The sequence below is a fragment of the Mastigoproctus giganteus genome, chromosome 13 (genome assembly GCF_048544385.1).
Source record: "Mastigoproctus giganteus isolate SK-2022 chromosome 13, ASM4854438v1, whole genome shotgun sequence".
NCBI classification, from domain to species: domain Eukaryota; kingdom Metazoa; phylum Arthropoda; class Arachnida; order Uropygi; family Thelyphonidae; genus Mastigoproctus; species Mastigoproctus giganteus.
Genome location: NC_143587.1, coordinates 31,572,107 through 31,594,641, shown reverse-complemented (window position 1 = coordinate 31,594,641; position 22,535 = coordinate 31,572,107). Strand labels below are relative to the sequence as shown.

The 22,535-nt window shown below is 38.0% G+C and overlaps 1 protein-coding gene across 5 annotated transcripts in view; it reads right to left on the bottom strand.

Moving 5' to 3' along the window:
- Positions 1–22,535, bottom strand: part of LOC150075920 (cytosolic 5'-nucleotidase 3-like) — an 87,455-nt gene that overhangs the window by 44,383 nt on the left and 20,537 nt on the right. For all 5 annotated transcript variants that reach the window (XM_090388037.1, XM_090388036.1, XM_090388039.1 and 2 more), the window contains 2 exons: positions 5,907–6,005; positions 780–849 (listed from right to left, as the gene is read on the bottom strand). In XM_090388037.1, coding sequence (XP_090244163.1) covers positions 780–849; positions 5,907–6,005 — 169 coding nt within the window. The remainder of the gene's footprint in view (positions 1–779; positions 850–5,906; positions 6,006–22,535) is intronic.

Genomic DNA, 22,535 nt, shown 5'->3' with positions numbered 1-22,535 from the left:
AATGTATCTTATTAATGCTTCAGGTACATTTTAAATTACCTTCAGTTCATCACCTGACTTTGATTCACTGCGTGGTTTAGACCAATTTTCTTAAATGTGTACACTTTGGTTTTGATTCCCTTAGTAGCCCTCATAAAGCCTACATGGCGTGGGAAATACATATCAGTTTTTACAATACAATAATATGTGTTTTTTATTCCTTTTATGTTTTCTTTCCTTATGTGCCACACCGGCTACTTGACCGCTGTCCCCAGATAAAGATTTTAATTGTTATGGTATATAACTATTTTTCTTCATTCTTCTGAGGATATTATGTGGGTTTTGTAATTTTGGCATATCAGGTATATAGTACCAATATTTTATTAGTCATTCCTGAGTTACGTAAAACTCAACTTATGTAAGAAGTCCTGGAATGTATCTCTTACGTATGTTGGGGACTTACTGTATGTATGTATGTATGTATGTATGTATGTATATATATATAGTTTTTTTAAATCTTAAATATTTATAGCACAGGCATTTGTGAATGTTTAGCATGGAATTTTTTTTTCTCTTAGCAATTAAAGTGTTGCTGAGCCATGTCTTTTTATATTCTCTATAAAAAGAGAATAAAGAACCAACAGAGACCAAAAAAAAAAAAAAAAAACCCACTGATCCCAGCATTACATCTTCAGAAATAACAAAAAGGCGATATTTAGTTTCTTGTATTAAAAAGAAAGTTGAATTATTTTATATTCTAAAATTGTAAAGATGAAATAAGATGTATAAAGGAACATTACCATGTGTAGTATCACAGAGCACTCCATCTTTGTGCATCCTGAGCAACGTTCGGTCAAAGTCTGCAATTACCTAACAGAAGATGAAATTTCACAAAAAACTAATTATTATATTTAAAAAGAATATCAGTGTTTCTCTTTCAGTTTTAATACAATTTCAATCAATCAAATATATAACTAAAATCATTGCTGCCTGATTCTTCAGAGAAAAGAAGGAAAATTATAAATTACTCTATTTTGTTATTACTTTATATTCATATAACAAAATAGTAACATGTCAAAAGGAATGAAAATTTTATTACACCTTCATAGAAGTAAAACATCTGTTGCAAATTATGAGAGTATGTATGGTCTCTATAAAAGTTAGAAAGGTTAATAACACCATTTATTTTTCTATGTAAGAAAAATGAATACATTTCTTCCTCTGTTAGAAATATGTCACTGCATAGCAGCACTATTTGCAGTTTGTCAAGATGTCCCTCTACCAGTATTTGCATTTACTCAATGGTTTCAGCACACCTGTTTCTTGTTGAGTTATAAATTTGTTAGTGTATCTGACAACAGCAGCTACGAAATTTTTATGAAACCTTACATAAATAAAAATCACATCAATTAACTTGCCAAAAGTAGAGAGATTTGTAGACAGATTTATTTCCTCCATAATATCAATTTAACAAATACTATACCACAAACAACAAAGCAGTCATCATGGAATCTGAAACTTGAGTAAGAGGCAATATTAAGGGTGCTCTGTCACACTGGTTTCTCACAACCAAATAACTGGCATGGTTCATGCCATAGAATTGTAGAAAGTCAATGGCTTAACAATTAATAACTGTTAATGATATTCCCATTGTTGTTTATGAACTTCTATAAACTATTAAAAACTTACATGTGAAAGAATAAATTATGTCTTGTATATGATGAGTACATATCCTCATCCTGTGAATTATCAAGCAAAATATTTATTTGTTAAGAAATAAATATGCTTACTTATTTATTTCTTTTTTCCTTGTTTAAAACAAAACCATTAAGATAGTTTTATTTGTTTGGCAAATAATGTTGATACCTCAGATCGTGCATGCATCACAAGTCATATAGAATGAGTAATGTAATGGCTAGGAAAGCTCAAGAAAAAGAAAGAAGGGAAAATGAAAACATAGGAATGCAAGAATGTTGAGTTATGTGTTAAATACGGAGATCAACGGAAATATTCATTAAAAAATGTTTTTGTAACCATCCTCTGAAGGATGATACATCAAGTGTTATATCTGTTATTTTGGTGCCTCCGTAGTCAGGTGAGCAGGAGCAGCAGTGCGTAGCACACGCTTCTTGATTAGACCAGGGTTCAAACCCATCACCACCAAATATGGAGGATGCGGAAAGGTCAGGGAATGACCACCGCATATCCCCGGAGCAATATGGCCTTAGTTGCTAATGCTCCTAAAAACCAAAATAACAAACAACAACAAACAACATCTGTTATTTTATATTGTATATAATCTGTGCTGAGATAATATACAGGGTGAGTCAGGAAGAATAGTAAATATTTTGGGAGGTTATAGTATCAATTATTCTGAGTAAAAAAGTTCATATAAACATGTGTCCAATTCTCAATGGATACAGAGATAGAGCTATTTGAAACTGGAACGCACAAAGTCATTATGAGAGGTATTAAAGAACGATAAATGACTTATTATTTGTATTTACTGACTTTTTGAATGATACAAAACACAAATAACTGACAAATTTTTTAAAGTTCACAATAAATGATAGGTGGAATAGGACTGGGGTATGTCTGCCAAGAACAAAAGTTGATGTTGTAGAGCAGATATCATCTTTTAAGGGCACAAAAGGTAATATCGTTGTACATGTTGGCACTAATGACATTTAAGTGTAGGAGGTCTGTGGATTTACTAAGCAAGTACAGGTAAATGTTGAAAAAAAGTCGCGAGATAGGGTTAAATTTGAAAGTGTCTGCAATCCTGCCCAGACACAATAGGAGAGAGTATATGTTGTTGTTATTTGGTTTTTAGGAGCATTAACAACTAAGGCTATATTGCTCCGGGGATATGCGGTGGTCATTTTCTGACCTTTCCGCATCCTCCGTATTTGGTGGTGACGGGCTCGAACCCCAGTCTAATCAAGAAGCGTATGCTACGCACTGCTGCTCCTTCCCACCTAGCTATGGAGGCGCCGAGAGTATATGATGAGAGCCTTGTGAATCAATTCAGCCCTGGAGAGACTGTGCAGGGCTCATACAGTAGAATTTTTCTCAACGTGGTCAGTGCTTGTTAACAGGAGAGACTGCTTCCATAGGGATCGGATACACTTAAATAGAAGGGGTGCTAGTCAAGGCATCAAAGGCAGATACTGTTGGGATAAAAGAGATGTGGTGTCACACAGGTATCAGCAGTGCAGAATTGGAATTTGGGGAGTACAATTTGTACAGGAAGGATAGACAGGATAGGAAGGGAGGATGGGTTATGCTGTTAGTTAGAAAACTAAGGAAGTGCATCCAATTGATGTTGGCAGACAGTGCAATGTTGAGTCTGTATGGTATGACATAAGCACTGGGAAAGTAAAAATGAGAGTAGGTGTGTGTTATAGGCCTAATGAATCTGATAAGTATAATGAGAAATTGTGCAGAGAAATAGAGTGGGCCAGTAAATCAGAATGTATTATAATGGAGGATTTTAACTTTCCAGATTTTGACTGGAACTTTTGGGTTGGTCACTCGCACACTAGCAAGACTTTTGTGGATTTATTTTCTAGAGCAACATGTTCGAAAGGCAGCCAGAGGGAGTAATACTCTTGATCTGATTATTCATGCATTAAGCATTTGCAGATAAAGGAACAACTGGGTGACAGTGATCACAATGTACTGATGAGGAATTACTTAAAGGTGTAACTACCATCAAGACTAAACGGAAGGACTTCTGCTTTCATAACAGTGACTACAGGAGTCTCAGACAGTTTTAAAATTCTGTACAGTGGGATCAACTGATGATGTTACCAATGTTGAATTCTAAATGGGAAGCCTTCAGGGACTTAATTTTGGAGGCTACTAGACTTTTCATTCCAACTAAGAATACTGTTCAAGGTTTGGGCCTAAATGGATGTCAGACGAATTAACAGGCTTGTGGCAGAGAAGAAAAATGTATGGGATGCATATAAAGTATCAGGTGACACAGAAGCCTATGGCAGATATAAACTAGTCTGTAACCAGTTCACAAAGGAGGTTAGGCAGGCGAAGGCAGATTACAAGAAATCTTTGGCAAAGGATGCAAAGAGTTCTTTACTTATATAAACTCTAGAAGGAAAGGGATGAATCAGATTGGACCACTTAACATAGATGGGTTGACTATTGATGATCATGCTCAGGTAGCTGATAAACTGAATGAGTATTTTGCATCTATATTCACACATGAGAAGTTATTCAATGAGGGGAGTGCCAGAAGTTTATCAAACTCTAACAGGGTGCTACGTAATTTTGTAATAACTGAGAGCAAAGGGAAGGAGAAATTGTTTAAGTTAAACATAAAAAAGGCATCTGTGGTGGATGGGATCTATCCATTTATATTAAAGGAGGCAACAGAGGAAGTAAGCAAACCCTTAGCCATAATTATGAGAGCTTCCTTGGATTCAGAGGAGGTCCCCATGGACTGGAGGTGTGCAAATGTATCACCAATTCACAAAGGGGATTCAAAAGATGACACAAGTACCTATAGACCTGTAAGTTTAACTTGTCTTCTGGGGAAAATAATGGAATCACTGGTTAAAGAAGCATTGCAGGATCATCTAGACAAGACTGCAGTAATGGTTAAGACACATCATGGATTTTTTAAAGGGAGGTCTTGTCTGACAATTTGATTGGATACTATGATGTAGTCACAAAGGAAATGAATGCTAAAAATAATTTTGATATCAAAATCCAAGTATATGAACTACTTAAGTAGTACATATACTTGGATTTCAGGAAAGCTTTTGATACTGTTGCACATGGAAGACTGCTGTACAAATTGGAGAGGAATGGCATTAAGGGTAAGATGCTACAATGGATAAAGGAATGGTTGAGTGGGAGACAACAGTGAGTGGTAATCAATGGACACTGCTCTTCGTGGACAAATGTTATTAGTGGAGTTCCCCAGGGTTCAGTGTTGGGCCCATTATTGTTTTGTATATTATCAATGATACTGATGAAGGTATATCAGGTTTAATGTCCAAGTTTGCAGATGACACAAAGGTTGGCAGGGATGTTAATGACAGTAAAGACAGTATGCTACTCCAACTAGATCTAGATAAGTTGGCAAATGGGCTGAGAAATGGCAACTGAATCTTAACATTGACAAATGCAAAGTACTGCATATGGGTAGCAAAAAAAAAAATGTACCAACTGTGTGGTACTACACTCAGGGAAGTGGAAAGTGAAAAAGACCTGGGGGTAACTGTGCAATCAAATACGAAGTTTGCTGAGCAGTGCAGACAGGCTGCCGGGGGAGGTCATGGAGTCTTGTCAATGATATACAGGAATTTTGCTAGCAGGTACATGGAGGTAATTATCCCGCTATACAAGGCAACAGTCAGGCCACACCTAGAGTACTGTGTACAGGTCTGGAGCCTCATTTTAGGAAGGATGTAGAGTTGTTAGAACGAGTATAAAGAAGCTCAAAAGATTTGTGAGGGGAACAAAGGGTGCTCTTACAAAGAAAGGCTTAAGTTCTGCAAATTGCAATGCCTAGAGAGTAGGCACCTGCGAGGTGATCTGATTGAGGTGTATAAAGGCCTCGAATGGGTTGAGCAAGCTGAATGCTGATGGGATTCTTCCTCTTGCTCAGATTAATAACCTGAGGAAGCAGTTTCAAATTGTGGAAAGACAGTTGTAGAATAAATGTGCAAAAATTTGCCTTTAGTTAGCGGGTAGTTGATTGGTAGAACAGACGTCCATCTTTTGTTGTGGAAGTTGATAGCTTAAATAAATTTAAGGCTGAGCTGGACAGGTATTTGGAATGAATGGAGGGTGAAATGGGAGTGTTTTTTTTCTGTTTGATGCTGCATAAGCTTGCTTTCTTGCATCGTATGCCTCTACTAATGATAATGGTAATGATAATAAAATCTGAAATTTGATACCTGTAATTCAGATGCACCTCCTGTAAGTAGTTCTTTAACTACTTGGTCAACTCTTTCTTTATTTTTTATTTGTACTTTTGGCTGTTGAAACTCTTCCATCTAACAAAATAAAATAATAAAATTCAAATTAACTTTAAGTTGCACTTTATATAGATTTAAAACCATACATCAGATACATTCATTATAATTGCTATTACAAATAAACTAAAAATCATTGCAGTAAGGAAAAGGGTACTGATGATCTATCATGGACAGAATAAATAAATAAGCCTATCCTATGCCTATATCCTAGTAAACTGATTTATAATTACCCATCCTGTTATTTATTACTTCAATTAAGTAATCAAAGTACTTCCTATTTCACTGTAGCATCCACCACTTAACAAGTTTGCAGCCCTTATGCATACAACCATAAAATGGCACTAGGAGTGATGTGTCGCAACACATGTTTGAGTTCAAAATGCACCCAAGCACTGTGCCATAATGCATGAGCAATTCTTAAGTAGTCAACCAACAAGTCGACTACTTAATTAACAACTATTCAGCATTAGCACACTGATTTAATGCTTTGTTGTAATGCTTGGCTTTTATTTATAGACTTGGCACACACAGTTTTATTTGTTCTTTGCTTGTGTTGATGCTAGTTTATGTACATGAATAAACATTTTATAAAAGTTTAAGATTTGTTCTGATTTACAGCTCAACACAAAAGTAAGTGTCCAATTTTAGAAATTCCAAACTTTTAATTTTCAACCATTTTTGGAATGCTGATGATGTCACAACGTTGATGTTTTTTCAACATTCTGAAAATTACTGTCCACTGAACAGATTCTCTGTTCTCTCACATTTAGATGGCAGCAAACATGTTAATAAATAGTTATTGTATGGTTGTGAATTATGAGCTGTAAAAGCAATGCACAACAATAACACCCTTCACAGCTATTGGCTACTATATCAGTTGATAAAATATCCTTTTCTCAGATCACTTTATGTGGGGAGGAGAGAAGGAATTAATATTTCAACTGGAGACCTCAGGGTAACTCTAAAATTGTCAACAGAAGTAAGGGGGGGGGAAAGCAAGTACAGATTAATTAGAGCAACTATTATTGTTATGGCCTCGGCACTTTCCTTCATAACCAATGCCTGTTGACTGAAAACATGTGTAACCAGCAGTTATCTAATGTAACCCTTAAAAGAATTTAAATGTTTAGTCTAGGAAGATTGAAAATAAAAAGGACATCTATTAAAGGGTCTGCATCCAATCTGGAGAATGTCCATTGTGGAGTGGTATTTAACATGCAATTTCTAATGTTTCTGGTCAGGATCCATCCTGAATGTCCATTAAGGAAGGTTTTGTTGTACCACAAGTTAGCTCACATTGGACAATTTCTTTACCAGTATTCTGTCAGGGATGTGCTGCTAGAGATCACTTGGTATCTGATGAGGGACCAGCAAGTCTCAAAAGAGGCTATCATAATAGTTTCATCTTTTAAAGAAATGGCAAATTTAACTTGCTTTGCTGGTGATGCACCTCACCCCCTGTTTTAATATGAAACCCCAAATCATGAAAGGTACTGAAACCTATAGTACTTACCATGGATAAGTTGAATGTTGAGGAGTTAGAAGGTACTTATTGAAAATAGATCTGAATTCCTATAGAATGCAATATCCAGGAGTGCGACCTTGAAATACTGTAATAGTAATGGAGGCATATGATGCAAGAAAGCAAGTGCATGAGCTTATGTAGCATCAGCAAAAAAAAAAATTCATACAACTATTCTCTCTAAAAATTTGTCCAGTTCTTCCTTGAATTTATTTAAGCTATCAATTTCCACAACGACAGATGGAAGTTTGTTCCAGCAATTAACCACCCGCTGGCTAAAGGCAAATTTTCGCACATCTATTCTACAATAGATGTGTGGAAATTGCACACATCTATTGTAGAATAGATGTGCAATGTCTTTCCTACAATAGATGTGCGGATGTCTTTCCTCAATTTGAATTTATGCCCCCTTAGGTTCGTAATCTGAGCAGGTGGAAGAATTACATCCGAATTCAGCATGCTCAACCCATTCAAGGCCTTATACACCTCAATCAGATCACCTCGCAGGTGCCTAGTCACCAGCCGCTGCAATTTACAGAACTTAAGCCTCTCTTGGTAAGAGGATCCCTTCGTTCCCCTTACCAATCTTGTTGCCCTTCTCTGTACACGCTCAAGCAAATCTACATCCTTCCTTTCTGTGCCTGGTTATACTGCAGTTTTGGATAAAACAGCAGTATAACCAAAGCATGACTACAGTGTGATATGTCCTCCAAGGACAAATACATAAAAAAATTAAGTTTATATTCTCTTCAATGATATATTCCCTCAATTTCTTCCATTATGCAGTATGACTTTTGAGGTTATGATGGCCATCATGGTGAGATCCAATCTTCCTTACATTGAGGATACAGCTCTAAAATGGTGTGTGCGTAGGCTGGCTGCTAGATAGTCCACCGGACTGAAACCAGTGGTAACTCTCTAAGGTTTGGTTTTTTTTTAGGAGCATTAGCAACTAAGGCCATATTGCTCTGGGAATATGCAGTGGTCATTCCCCGACCTTTCCGCATCCTCTGTATTTGGTGGTGACGGGCTCGAACCCCAGTCTAATCAAGAAGCGTGTGCTACACACTGCTGCTCCTCCTTCCCACCTGGCTACGGAGGCGCCAAACTCTCTAAGAGGCATCTGGATCAGCTTGTGTATAATCTCCCTGCCTCCACTCTGCCAGATAGTGACTGGAGAGAGATGAGTAGTGTATATGGCATTGTTGAAGGCACATTTGGTTAAGGAGCTGGGTATATTCTTGCTGTATTTGTGCCATATCTAAAAATTTCATTACTTCATACAACATGTCCCCTTCCCACCTTTTCTTTACTACTGAATATATCATGAATAGTCAAACTAATCTGTGAAAAGATCTAAACTTCCCAATCACTTCCTTGTCCATTTCACAAATATACATGGTCTCAGTTCCAATCTCAATGAGTCCATTTCTACTTACAGTCTGCCAAGCCTCCACTTACTTTTTCTGACAGAATCCCAATTATTATGTTGTATTCAATCACTGCTCATTTCAGTTGTCCTAATTATTTGCTGTACAATTCCTTTTGCTTCAAAAGGTGGTACCTGTCCATATGTCCACTCTGATATTTCCTGTCAATTTGGAATCTCATTTTCTCTGGCTTAAACTCTCTCTACCCCATTGCCTCAATCAATTTCCCAATTCTCTCTCTCTGTCCGTTGCCTCAATCAATTTCCCAATTCCAATAATCACTTGGAATTCTTTGACTTCCTTTCTCTGAAACTTGACTTTCTCCAGTCCAACTTTCATAACAGTGAGATAATTTTCCTTAGCAATTTTAATATTCACAACTAAAGTTGACTTCAGTTTTCTAGTATGTGGACCTGGCTGGTCAAGATGCTGAAGCTTTTGAAATTACTAATTACCTTGTACATACTGTTCATTTACTTACCAAAAAACTAGACAATCCTAACCACACACCCAATGCTCAATCTTTTTCTGACAAACAACCCTTCCAAGTATACAGTTAAGGTGAATGGTCCTCTAGACACATTTCATCACAAATGGGTGATGGTCACTTCACCAATGGAGTGTTTCTCTTGTGACCGTTCTCATTGTCATGTTGTTTGGCATTACAAGAATGCAAAATGGGATGATCTGTGAGATTTCTGATGTCAATTTTTGCTCAGATTGCATCAATAAATTTATTCTTGTAGGGATGAAATCCTTTATTCTACACTCCACCTTAAAATCTTGTCCTTTATCTAAAACTTGGTTTTACAATAAATGTGTTAAGGCTGTTCAAGATAAGAATTTTGCATATCGTGATTGGCTCGCATCCAAATCTCCAGGGTCACTTTCTGCATACACCAAAGCATGCAACAACTGTAAAACAGTTGTGAATCAGTCAAAACTAGCAATTATATTCATGATTTACTGTAAACTTCTCTGACCTGGTGGTTGTGCCAGAGTACAAACATTTTGAACAGGCTAAGAGTAGAAAACTTGCTTCTTGTCCAAATGGCAGCGAAGCAGTCTAGTCTCTTGCTAAAGAGACTAGAATGCTTGAACCTTCTTCCACTGACTGAAAATCCTATTAGCCACAACTTTTGTTCATCTACACTCTCACTCTGCTAAAACCTGATAGTTCTATTGCCACTTTAGGTAAAGATAAAGCTAACCTGCTAGCATTCTACTTTTCTTCTAAATCTTGTATTGACTACCTTGATAAACTACCACTGCCAGTACACTTCACTTAATTCATCCCATGATCTTCTGTCAAAAGGATTCAAGAAGAATTATGAACGATCTTGATGCCAAGAAAGCTCCAGATCCTGACAGTATTCTCGCCTTGTTCTCAAAACCAGTGTTCTGATCTTACTCCTCTTCTGTCGCCTTTTTACACTTTGTTTTTCCACTTGTGTTTTTTCTTCTGCTTCAAAGTTTGCTCATATCCAGCCAGTTCCTAAAGAGGGTGACAAATCCTTCCAATCCAATTATCAACCCACTGCACTTACTTCTACTCTTTCTAAAATAAGGGAGAAATTCATTAACCACTAAATCCTAAACTATATAGAAACCTTCCGCCTGATAAATGACCACCAATATGGATTCAGTCAGTGTCGATCCACTGATGATATACTGACTTCAGTTATCTATCTATGGACAAATTTAACTGAAAAGTTTGATGAACTTCAAGCAGTTTCTCTTGACATCTCAAAGGTTCTGATCATGTTTGGATAAAATACTAAGTAAGCTTCCATCTTATGGATTGCCGACTGTTTTTTGTAAATGGGTATCCAGTTTTCTCTGACTGCTCACTGATGGTGATGCTAACTCTCTACCATCACCTATATACTTCTCCACTAATGCTGGTGTTCCCAGAGGTTCAGTTCTTTCTCCCACTCTTTTCCTCTTGTATATTAATAACCTTCTTCCACTGACTGAAAATCCTATCCATAGTTTTGCTGATGTACCACATTGCATTCCACCTTCCAGTTTTAAAAACCTTGCCCTGCATAAATAGCTTCAACTTGAATATCCACTACCAATTCCTTAAATTCTGATTTCCAGGTAATTCTCCAATGGGGGCAAAGATAGCTTAGATAATTTCAATCCTTCTAAAAACTCAGTCCTGTCTTATATCTTGCAAGAAGGATTCTTTTGCTCCTATGCTTATCTTCGATAACACTTAGGTTTCTAGACAAGATCACATATCTCTATTACAAATTACCTGACATCTAATCTCTCTCTTGGCATAAGCACATTATTGCTTCTCTACGTCTAAAATCTGGGTCTCTCTCTCTCTCTCTCTCTCTCTCTCTCTCTCTCTCTTTCTTTTCTTCTTAACAGCTACTCTGTACAAATCTCAAATCTTACCTACCATGGAATACTGTTCCCACATTCACTTATTTATCATTCTATTATTTATTTATGTATTTTGGCTTTTGAGGCAATAATGTCTCTATAGTACATTGTTAACCCCTGACCACTGTGCTGCGATGGGCTGTTGCAACTACTAATATGTAAATTATCATTCTAAGCATTTGCAATAGATTGCTTCTGCTTGAATGTCAATTTTTGATTGACATTCAAGCTAGAAGCATTTGCTGCTAGACTACATTCAAAAGAGGAAGTTAGATTAATTAATGACTCATCTCTTATGAAGTCTTTCCACTCTGTGTCACATTCTGTTTCTGCTGCATGCCTTTTCTAAAATTACTTCCATGGGCAGTGTTCTTCTGAATTGGCTTCTATAGTTCCTCATCTCCATTCCAAACCAGTCCAAACAGTGCTACAACCAGTCAACATTCATTTACTGTCCAACTTTTCTTCTTCCTTATATCCCTTTAACTTCCATTTTCTGGAAAAAAGTTCCCTTCACACATATTTCCTGAAAATTACAATCTATGGAAATTCAAGTCTAATGTCAACAAGTATCTTCTGTCATCTCTTTAACCTTCAACCCACACACACAGTACTAAGTACTATAGGTTCTAATACCTTTTGTGTTTGGGATTTTCAAAAAAAAAAAAAAAAAATACACTGTTAAATTTTTATAAACAATAGTAGCTATCCGAGAACAATTAGTGTAGATGTTTTTTCTCCCATCTCACCTCAATTGGAGATGCAAAACAAAGTACATCAATGAAACACTAATTTCAAGGGACACTTGCAAAACTAAATATTTTTCTCTAAGAGGAGAGGGGAAACCAACTACTGTATTTGCCTGTCACAATGTATTCAGTTATAAATTTTTGTAAAGAGCAGGTGACATTCTTTTCAAGGATGAAAACACATTGAGAAAGGCAAAAACTGCTAATGCATGAATTGACATGCATTAGCATTTTATATTTTTGTAAGTTATTGCTTGCTATTGACCATTTTTCATAATTATACTGCAGTATATGTAAAATTCCCTTGTGCTGTTTATAAACATCGACAAATGTAAAGTGCTGCATATGGGAAACAGTAACCCCAGAGCAACGTATCAACTCTGCGGTACTACACTGACAGTGGTGGAGAATGAAAAGGACCTGGGGGTAATTGTGCAGGCAGATATGAAGTTCTCTGAGCAGTGCAGACGAGCTGCAAGAGTAGCTCATGGTGTCTTGTCAATGATATACAGGAATTTTTCTAGCAGGGATAAGGAGGTGATTATTCCCTTGTATAAGGCAATGGTAAGGCCACATCTTGAGTACTGTATACAGGTCTGGAGGCCTCATTTCAAGAAGGATGTAGAGCTGCTGGAACGGGTACAGAGAAGGGCAACAAGATTAGTAAATGGAACAAAGGGTTGCTCTTACGAAGAAAGGCTTAAGTTTTGCAAATTACAGAGTTTGGAGACTAGGCACCGGCGAGGTGATCTGATAGAGGTGTATAAGGCTTTGAATGGTTTGAGCATGCTCAATGCCAATGGGATTCTTCATCTTTCTCAGAATAATCACCTCAGAGGGCATAAATTCAAATTGAGGAAGGACGGATGTCGGATAGATGTGCGGAAATTTGCCTTTGGCCAGCGGGTGGTTGGTTGGTGGAACCGACTTCCATCACTTGTTGTTGAAGTTGATAGCCTAAACAAATTTAAAGCTCAACTTGACAGGTATTTCGAACGAACGGAGGGGTGAAATGGGAGTGGGTTTTTTTTTTTTTTTTTGGCTGATGCTGAATAAGCTTGCTTTCTTGCATCATATGCCTCTGCTAATGCTAATGCTAATAATCCGAAGTAGTACATCCTTGAAGGGGAAGGGTCCCATAGTCTGGCTCAGAATGTATATTTCAGCCCTATTTCACTATTCTCTATAGAAAATCATTTCTAAGATGTTGGTTTTAGCCTATGTGATATTTCCAAGAATACCGCTTAATTGTATAACTCATGGGGGTACCCAATAGCAAGGATTTTTTTTTTTTTTTTTTTTTAATCCTTGCATTTGACCACTCAGCATTGGTAGTTGTCAGATTATGTGGTCTATGGGTTATGTGACTGAGTTTCCTTATTTTCTTTTTAGACAGTATACTGTAAATTGTATTTCCTGTAAACATGTCTCATTTGGAACTATGGAAACAATTTTAGCACTCATTTCAAGTGATGCATGCTATTGTTGTTTGTTGGATTTATTGGTGCAAGGGCTACTAAGGCCATAATGCACCTATTTCAATCTTATTTGATACATAATTGTTATATTAAATAAAAGGATTCAGATCAGGTGATATTTGTTTATCAATTTGAGGAAGGTAAAAACATCATTAATATCTTGTCGGTCTCCGAGAATCTGTTGTAAGGTAAGTTTATTAGAAGAATATAGATGTGAAGAGAAAGCTGTTTTTCGTTCTCTCAGATATAATGGGCATTCAATGATCAAGTGGTTTACTGTGAGTTGAGTTTGACAGTTGCTGCATTGTGGAGGGTCGTCCTGAGTGAGTAAATAACTATGAGTTAGGTGAGTATGTCCTATTCGAATTCTAGCAAGTACTACTTCTTCCTTTCTGTTGCCTCTTAGGCTTGATAGCCACTTCTTGTGATCCTTTTTAATCTGAAAAAGCTTATTGCTCTTTTCTCCCTGCCAAATGGATAGCCATTTTTTTCTAACATTGGTATGTATGATGCGTTTTAAATCTGTGTAAGGTATCTGCATGTCTGATTTTATTTGACTGGCGTTCTTGGCTGCAAGATCCGCTTGTTCGTTTCCTCTGATTCCAAAGTACGCAGGTATCCAACAGAAAATTAATTTTTGCCTGTTTGCAAGAAGCTGCGCTAACTTGGTTTGAATTTGTTGTAGAAACGGATGACTGGAAGGAAATTTACACTGAAGAGCAGATACAGCACTTAAGGAATCGGTGTAGATAATAGTTTGAGGATATAATGACTGTTTTACATTGTCTAGAGCCATCAAGATAGCATACAGTTCTGCAGTGTAAATACTGTACTCCAAAGGGAGCTGCTGGGATATTGTATTGTTTGGTAGAATTGCAGCTGCTCCAACTTTATTATCTGTCTTGGAACCGTCAGTGTAAATTTGGGTAAAACTAGAGAACTGAAAAGAGTGAGTTGAATGGATCTGCTGAATACTGAAATTTGGAAGTGCATTCTTTCCCCATTGTTGGAAATGTTGGTCAACATTGGCCAAGGGTATTTGCCATGGTGGCATAGCCGTGCTAATATCTTGAATTATGTCATTCATATTTAGTTCGCTGCACGTAGTTATGCTTTGTAATCTAATGCCACATGGTTTATTCTGCAAAGGTTTATTTTGGTACAAATTATGCCATTTTGGGGTGAATAAATACTGTTTTATAGGATGATATGGGAAACTTCTGATTTTTGCTGCATAACTTAATAACAGAGCTTCCCGTCGAAGAAATAGGGGTGGTTCATGTGCTTCCGTATAAAGACTCTGAACTGGCGATGTACGAAAAGCTCCCAGTGCAATTCGGAGGGCATTGTGATGTACTGGGTCGAGCCATTTTAATACACTTTTTCTGGCTGAGGCATATGCAGGTGACCCATAGTCTAGTTTGGATCTTATGAGCGACCGGTATAAGTGCAGCAGCATGTACCGATCTGCACCCCATGACATAGCGGAAATTGCCCTGAGGAGATTCAGCTTCTGTAGACAGGTTGTACGAATGTGTTTAATATGCTCTAAGAAACTAAGTTTTCTATCCAGAATTAGTCCAAGAAAGCTAATACTCTGTTGAAAAGAAATTGGATGAGAATCAAGATGTAAATCGGGATCTGGATGAAAATTCCGTTTACTGCAAAAATGAATTGCTGTTGTTTTTTGTTTTGAGAGTCTGTATCCATTATTTCTGGCCCACTGAACGAGCTTGTTAATTGTACCTTGAAGCTGCCTTTCAATGAAACGCATGTTTTGTGAGTGGCTTGAGATCGCCAGATCGTCAGCATACAGATAAGTTTCGACTGTGTCGGGAATAACTTTTGTAATGGAATTAATCCTGAGAGAGAAGAGCGTGGCACTAAGCACAGAACCTTGAGGGACCCCCCTCTTCTTGCACAAAAGTTTGTGAGAGAGCAGAGTGAAATCGTACCTGAAAGGTCCTATTGCTCAAAAAGTTCTGGATAAATTTTGGAAGATGACCACGAATACCGGATTCATAGAGATCGTGAAGAATTCCATACCGCCAGGTTGTATCAAAAGCTTTTTCGATGTCAAGACATATCATCACTAGGTGTTCGTTCCTGAGAAATGCATTTCGGATATTTCCTTCAGCTTTGACCATAAGGTCAAGTGTTGATCTAGTTCTTCGAAATCCATATTGATTTTGACTTAGAATGCATTCAGTCTCTAGGAACCATGTCAATCTGGCATTAATTATTTTTTCTAATGCTTTTCCTATACAACTAGTCAACGCTATCGGTTGGTAATTTACTGGATCTGAATGGTCCTTTCCTGGTTTTGGGAAAGCTAGTACGATAGAATGACGCCAACTGGTAGGGTAGTAGTCCTCGCCAAAGATTCTATTATACAGTTTTAGCAGAGCAGAAAGGGATTCTTCACTCAAGTGATATATCATGGCATAGTACACTCCATCAGGGCCAGCAGCACTATTTTTGGATCTTGCAAGTGCGCTACGTAATTCTGCCATGGTAAGGGGTACATTATATGGATGCTGTCGTGAAGTACTGAAATTGAGATTATGTTTTTCTGCTTGTATTTTATGTGCCTGGAAACTTGGCTCAAATGCGGTTACAGCGGAGATTTTTTCAAAGGTTTCACCTAATGTATTAGAAATATCGGGAGGATTGCAGATTTCTTTGCCTTTTAGATATATTATCGGAGTGGTTATAGGTGGATATTTTCCATTAATTCTTCGAACTTTATTCCAAACAGTTCTGATATTTGTGGTCCTGTTTATAGAGGAGGCATATTTAGACCATGTCTCTTTTTTGCTTATTCGTTGTATGTGACGAGATTTAGCTCTAGCTTTCTTGAACTGTATGAGGTTAGCTGTGGTTGGGTATTTACGAAATAAGTTCCAGTATCTATTCTTTTCTTTTTTCGCATTGCTACAGGCTTCATTCCACCATATTTTTGGGTGGGAGCGAGTTTTCATGGATGATCTGGGTATACTGGTTTCTGCAGCTGCTATCATTTGCTGAGTTATGTAAGTTACGGCAGAGTCAATGGTGAGGGTCTCGATAGTCTGAATATCTAGATGTGCCAGCTCTTGATATTTCTTCCAGTTAGCTTTGTCGAATTTCCAAACAGTTTTTATCTCAGTTTGAGGAGGAGAGTTAGCCGATAGTGTGCATATTACTGGAAAGTGGTCACTATTTCGCAGGTTATTAGTGACCGTCCAATCAACCAGAGGAAGGAGGTTTGGCGAGCATATTGAAAGATCAATTGCAGAAGTTGACCTTGAGGAAAGATGCACGTACGTATGAGTCCCATTGTTTAATAATGTTAAGTTGTGCCTTTCAAGAAATTTTTCAATTAACTGACCTCTCTTATCAAGGTGCGAGGAACCCCATAGGGGGTGATGCCCATTCCAGTCACCCAAGATACAGAAAGGTGGTGGCAGCTGAGTAACTAAATCATTCAAATCTGCTAGAGAGTATGAATAGTTTGGCGAAAGGTATATGGAAACAACTGTTACCGCTATCTTAACCATAACTCTAGCAGCAATTGCTTCTAAAGTTGTTTGCAGTGGGACTGGTCTGAAAGGAGTTCTGGAGTTTACTAGCAATGCTACACCTCCATGTGCTGTATTAGAGTCGTTCCTATCCTTTCTAAGCATTATAGCATTAGCATTAGTAGAGGCATATGATGCAAGAAAGCAAGCTTATTCAGCATCAGCCAAAAAAAAAAAAAAAAAAACCCTCTCCCATTTCACCCCTCCGTTCGTTCGAAATACCTGTCCAGTTGAGCTTTAAATTTGTTTAGGCTATCAACTTCAACAACAAGTGATGGAAGTCGGTTCCACCAACCAACCACCCGCTGGCCAAAGGCAAATTTCCGCACATCTATCCGACATCCGTCCTTCCTCAATTTGAATTTATGCCCTCTGAGTTGATTATTCTGAGAAAGATGAAGAATCCCATTGGCATTGAGCATGCTCAAACCATTCAAAGCCTTATACACCTCTATCAGATCACCTCGCCGGTGCCTAGTCTCCAGACTCTGTAATTTGCAAAACTTAAGCCTTTCTTCGTAAGAGCAACCCTTTGTTCCATTCACTAATCTTGTTGCCCTTCTCTGTACCCGTTCCAACAGCTCTACATCCTTCTTGAAATGAGGCCTCCAGACCTGTATACAGTACTCAAGATGTGGCCTAACCATTGCCTTATACAAGGGAATAATCACCTCCTTATCCCTGCTAGAAAAATTCCTGTATATCATTGACAAGACACCATGAGCTACTCTTGCAGCTCGTCTGCACTGCTCAGAGAACTTCATATCTGCCTGCACAATTACCCCCAGGTCCTTTTCATTCTCCACCACTGTCGGTGTAGTACCGCAGAGTTGATACATTGCTCTGGGGTTACTGTTACCCATATGTAGTACTTTACATTTGTCAATGTTAAACTTCATTTGCCACCTCTCAGCCCATCTGTTCAACCTTTCCAGATCCTGTTGCAGCAGCATAGCGTCAGTAGTGTCCTTAACAACCCTGCCAACCTTTGTATCATCTGCAAACTTAGACATTAAACTTGATATCCCATCATCAATATCATTCATAAACACCGAAAACAACAATGGACCCAACACTGAACCTTGAGGAACTCCACTAATAACATTAGTCCACGTTGAGCAGTGTCCATTGATTACCACTCTCTGTCTTCTGCCACTCAACCATCCCCTTATCCATAGCAGCAATTTGCCTCCAATGCCACACTGCTCCAATTTGTGCAGCAGTCTTCCATGTGCAACAGTATCAAAAGCCTTTCTAAGATCCAAATATATAATATCAAAGTTATTCCCTGCATCCAGTTCTTTTGTGACTACATCATAGTATCCAATCAAATTTGTCAGGCAAGACCTGCCCTTAACAAAACCATGCTGCGTCTGAGCTATAACTGAATTCTTGTCTAGATGATCCTGCAGTGCTTCTTTAACCAGTGCCTCCATTAATTTACCTGGAACAGAAGTTAAACTAACAGGTCTATAATTACTTGTGTCAGCCTTTGATCCTCCTTTGTGAATTGGGGTTACATTTGCACATCTCCAGTCTATGGGTACCTCCCCTGAGTCCAAAGAAGCTCTCATAATTATGGCTAGGGGTTTGCATACTTCCTTTGCTGCCTCCTTTAATATAACTGGATAGATCCCATCCACCCCAGGTGCCTTTTTTATGTTTATCCTCAACAATCTCTCCTCCACTTTCCTCTCAGTTATTACAAAATCATCCAGCTCACTGCCAATGTTTACTTTACCTACAGCATTCTCCTTCCTGAATAACTCCTCATGCGTGAATGTAGATGCAAAATACTCGTTTAGATTGTTAGCCACCTGAGCAGGATCCTCAACTGTTGAACCATCAATATCCAGTGGACCAATCTGATTCATCCCTTTCCTTCTCGAGTTCAAGTATGTAAAGAACTCCTTTCTGTTTTTCTTTGCATCCTTTGCCAAGGATTTTTCGTAGTCTGCCTTTGCCTGCCTAATCTCCTTTGTGACTTGGTTACAGACCAACTTATATCTATCATAGGCGTCCATGTCACCCATTAATTTGTATGTATCCCATGCATTTTTCTTCTCTGCCACATGTCTCATTAGTCCATCTGACAACCATTTAGGCCTAAACCTTGAACAATATTTCTTAGTTGGTATGTAAAGCCTGGTAGCCACCAAGATTAGTTCCTTGAATGCTTCCCATTTTGAGTTTGCTGTTGGTAACATCATCAGTTGGTCCCACTGTATAGAATTTAAATACTGTCTCAGACCATCATAGTCGCCTTTACGAAAACAAAAACCCTTCCCTTTACCTCTGATGGTAGTTACCTCCTTGAGTAAATCCCACTTCAACACACTGTGATCACTGCCACCTAGTGGTTCATTTATCTGCAGGTTCTTAATGCATGAAGAATCACTACTGATAATCAGATCAAGAGTATTGCTCCCTCTTGTTGCCTCACGAACCAGCTGATGTAGAAAACAATCATCCAATAAATCCACAAAAGCCTTGCTAGTGTGCGAGTGACCAACCCACAAATTCCAGTCAATATCTGGGAAATTAAAATCCCCCATTATAAGACTCTCTGATTTACTGGCCACAATCCCTCCAGGGCCGAATTGATCGACAAGGCTCTCATCATATACTCCCTCCTATCGTGTCTGGGCAGAATTGCAGACACTTTCAAGTTCAACCCTAATTCACGGCTTTTTTTCAACAGTGACCTGTACTTGCTAAGTAATTCCGCCGGTCTCCTACTCTTAATATCATTAGTGCCAACGTGTACAACTATATCACCTTTTGTGCCCTTAAAAGATGATATCCGCTCTACAACGTCATCAACCTTTGCCCCTGGTAGACATACCCTGGTCCTATTCCACCTATCCTTTTTACAAAGCATGTTCCCCGTTTCCCTGACAATAGAGTCTATATGATGTTTTATGTTCATAGTTATTTTAGGGGTCAAGTTTGTTTCCTGTAGACAAAGAACAGCAGGCTTATATTCGGTAATTAAGTCATAGACATCGTCTAAGTTAGCTCTGAGTCCGCGACAATTCCATTGAATGATTTTGTGCATTATTGAGGATTATCGGGTGTGTCTGCTTGCTTACGGGATGTGGTCTGTTTGCGCCTGTCTAGTCTTTTTTCCCTTTTTGGGAAATTTGGTCTAGTGACGTCCATGTCCTCCTCTTCCGCATGAAGTTCAAGAAGTGGTTCATCTCGGTGTGAATTTCTATCTATATCCATGGTATCAGTACTGGTTTTTTGATTATTTCTTTCAGAGCTTGTTTGATTAACTGGCTGTTGTACAGAATTTTTATCTGGCGGTATTGTCAATGGTGTGTTTACCGAATGAGTTGATTGCTGTTGGGTAGGCTGTTCTTTTGGTGTAGAGAGGACTGACCTGGCCCAATCAGAAATTGAGATGCTTGGGGGAACTGAACAATCTGTTTGTACTGTTATGGATCGTTGCTTTTTTACAACTGAAGAATAAGATGGCAATTTATTTGAAATTAAACAATGTCTTTTTGCTTCTTGGTATGGCACCTTGTGTTCCACTTTGTACTTTTGTATATTCTTTTCAGTCTGCCACTGGATGCACTCCTTTGAAAATGCTGAATGATTCCCCTTACAGTTTGGGCAGCTTTGTATTTCATTGGGGCAGTCTGTGTGAACATGCTCTTTTGAACCACAGGAGGCACAGGTGGTTACACCCCTGCAGACTGCTTGTGAGTGTCCAAATTTTTGGCATTTAAAACACCGGACTGGGTTTGGAATATAAGGTCGAATTTTGCACCTTAAATATCCAGCTTTAACAGTTGTTGGTAAAATTGGTGTTTTAAATGTAAGAATGACCGTTCGGGTAGGAGTAAGAACCCCATCTTTCTTAATGACTATCCTTCTGGCATTTATTACATTTTGATCGCCTAATTCCTGAACGATTTCCTCCTCAGATACGTTAAGGAGATCCCACTTGGCTATTACCCCTTTAGAGGAGTTTAAGGTGGCATGTGGGGTAACCTTTGTGGGAATTCCACCAAAAGTCGATATTTTTAATAGTTTTTCCGAGTGTTTATTCTCGTTCATCTCCACTAGAAGGTCTCCGGATTTTAATCTTCTAACCATTTTTGGTGGGCCCGCCACATTCTCAAGACATTTCTGTATTAAGAATGGGGAGAGCTTACTCAAAGGATTGTCAGTCAAAGAATGCAGTATCAAAAAAAGAGGAGCAGGGCTTTCTGTTCCTTCTTTTTTCTGCCGTTTTGCATTTCCTGCATTTAAGTCTTCTCTGTTTGAGAGATCTGGATCATGAGATCCATAAGTGGCATGTCTATTTATGTCCATCTTTGCTCCTTTTTGCCCCGGGAGAGTGTTTTTCTCCTCCCAGGTTTCCAGCCCCGCCACGTGGAGGCAGGAGCGGTGCCACCAGTGACCAAGCGGTTTAGAGGTTTAGTTAGGTTAGTATTGGGTTATATGTTTCTTGTATTCAATCTATCATGCGAACTCCTCTGACCGTTTGGTCGTCCCGGAGTATAAACAGAAAATTTATTTATTTATTTATTTATATATATACACAAAGAAAGAAAGGTGTATTTCCTTTCTGGATTCTACTTCAAAGCTTTTAAGTAAAGAATCACTTAAGAAAAACAAGAAGAATAGTGACACTGGAAAATAAATATAACTAATCCGCTGTGAAAGAACGCTATGTATCGCACAAAATATCGCTTGGGCACTATCGCTATAGACAAAAATTAAATTTATCCCGTGGTTTTCAAGTTTTTTTTTAACATGGATACACACACACAATAACCAAAAGATAACTTATTAAGCAAGCTTTTTTATATAAGCAAATTTCATATAACATTTTTTTCCCCTTTAGTTCACTATTTTGCTGTCAGTGAATGAAATAGTTTAAATGATTTAAATGGCAAATCCCTCAACATGAATCACTGAGGAGGCTTCCATCCTGCAGTGATAATGGCTATAGTTTTACTTTAAAATAAAAACATTAAACTGCAATGCTTCTTATACTTAGAAAATAAAATTTCAGACTTGTTCTCCAAATTATATTGAGGTTGCACTGTACATGTGGAGAAAGGGTATTCCACAGAACAGAAGCAGAAGGGATAAATGAGGAAAAGGAAAAAGTTAGTTTTGTGAGTATGGAGTTGGACAATGACTGGATATTAACAGGTTGAAGCATATGTTCAAACTTGTTGGGAATTACAGATTACAGATGTAAATTCAGAGTACCCATAGAAGTATCTACAGAAAATGCATGACTAGAAAATATATTTAAACTGGAGGTCATAAAAAAGTACACAGAAGAAATTTCAGCATAATTTAAAAAATGTGAACCATATATTTCAGTTACAGAAACTTAAGAATGACATTATTTACATAATTAGAGAGAGCTGTTGTTGTTGTTGT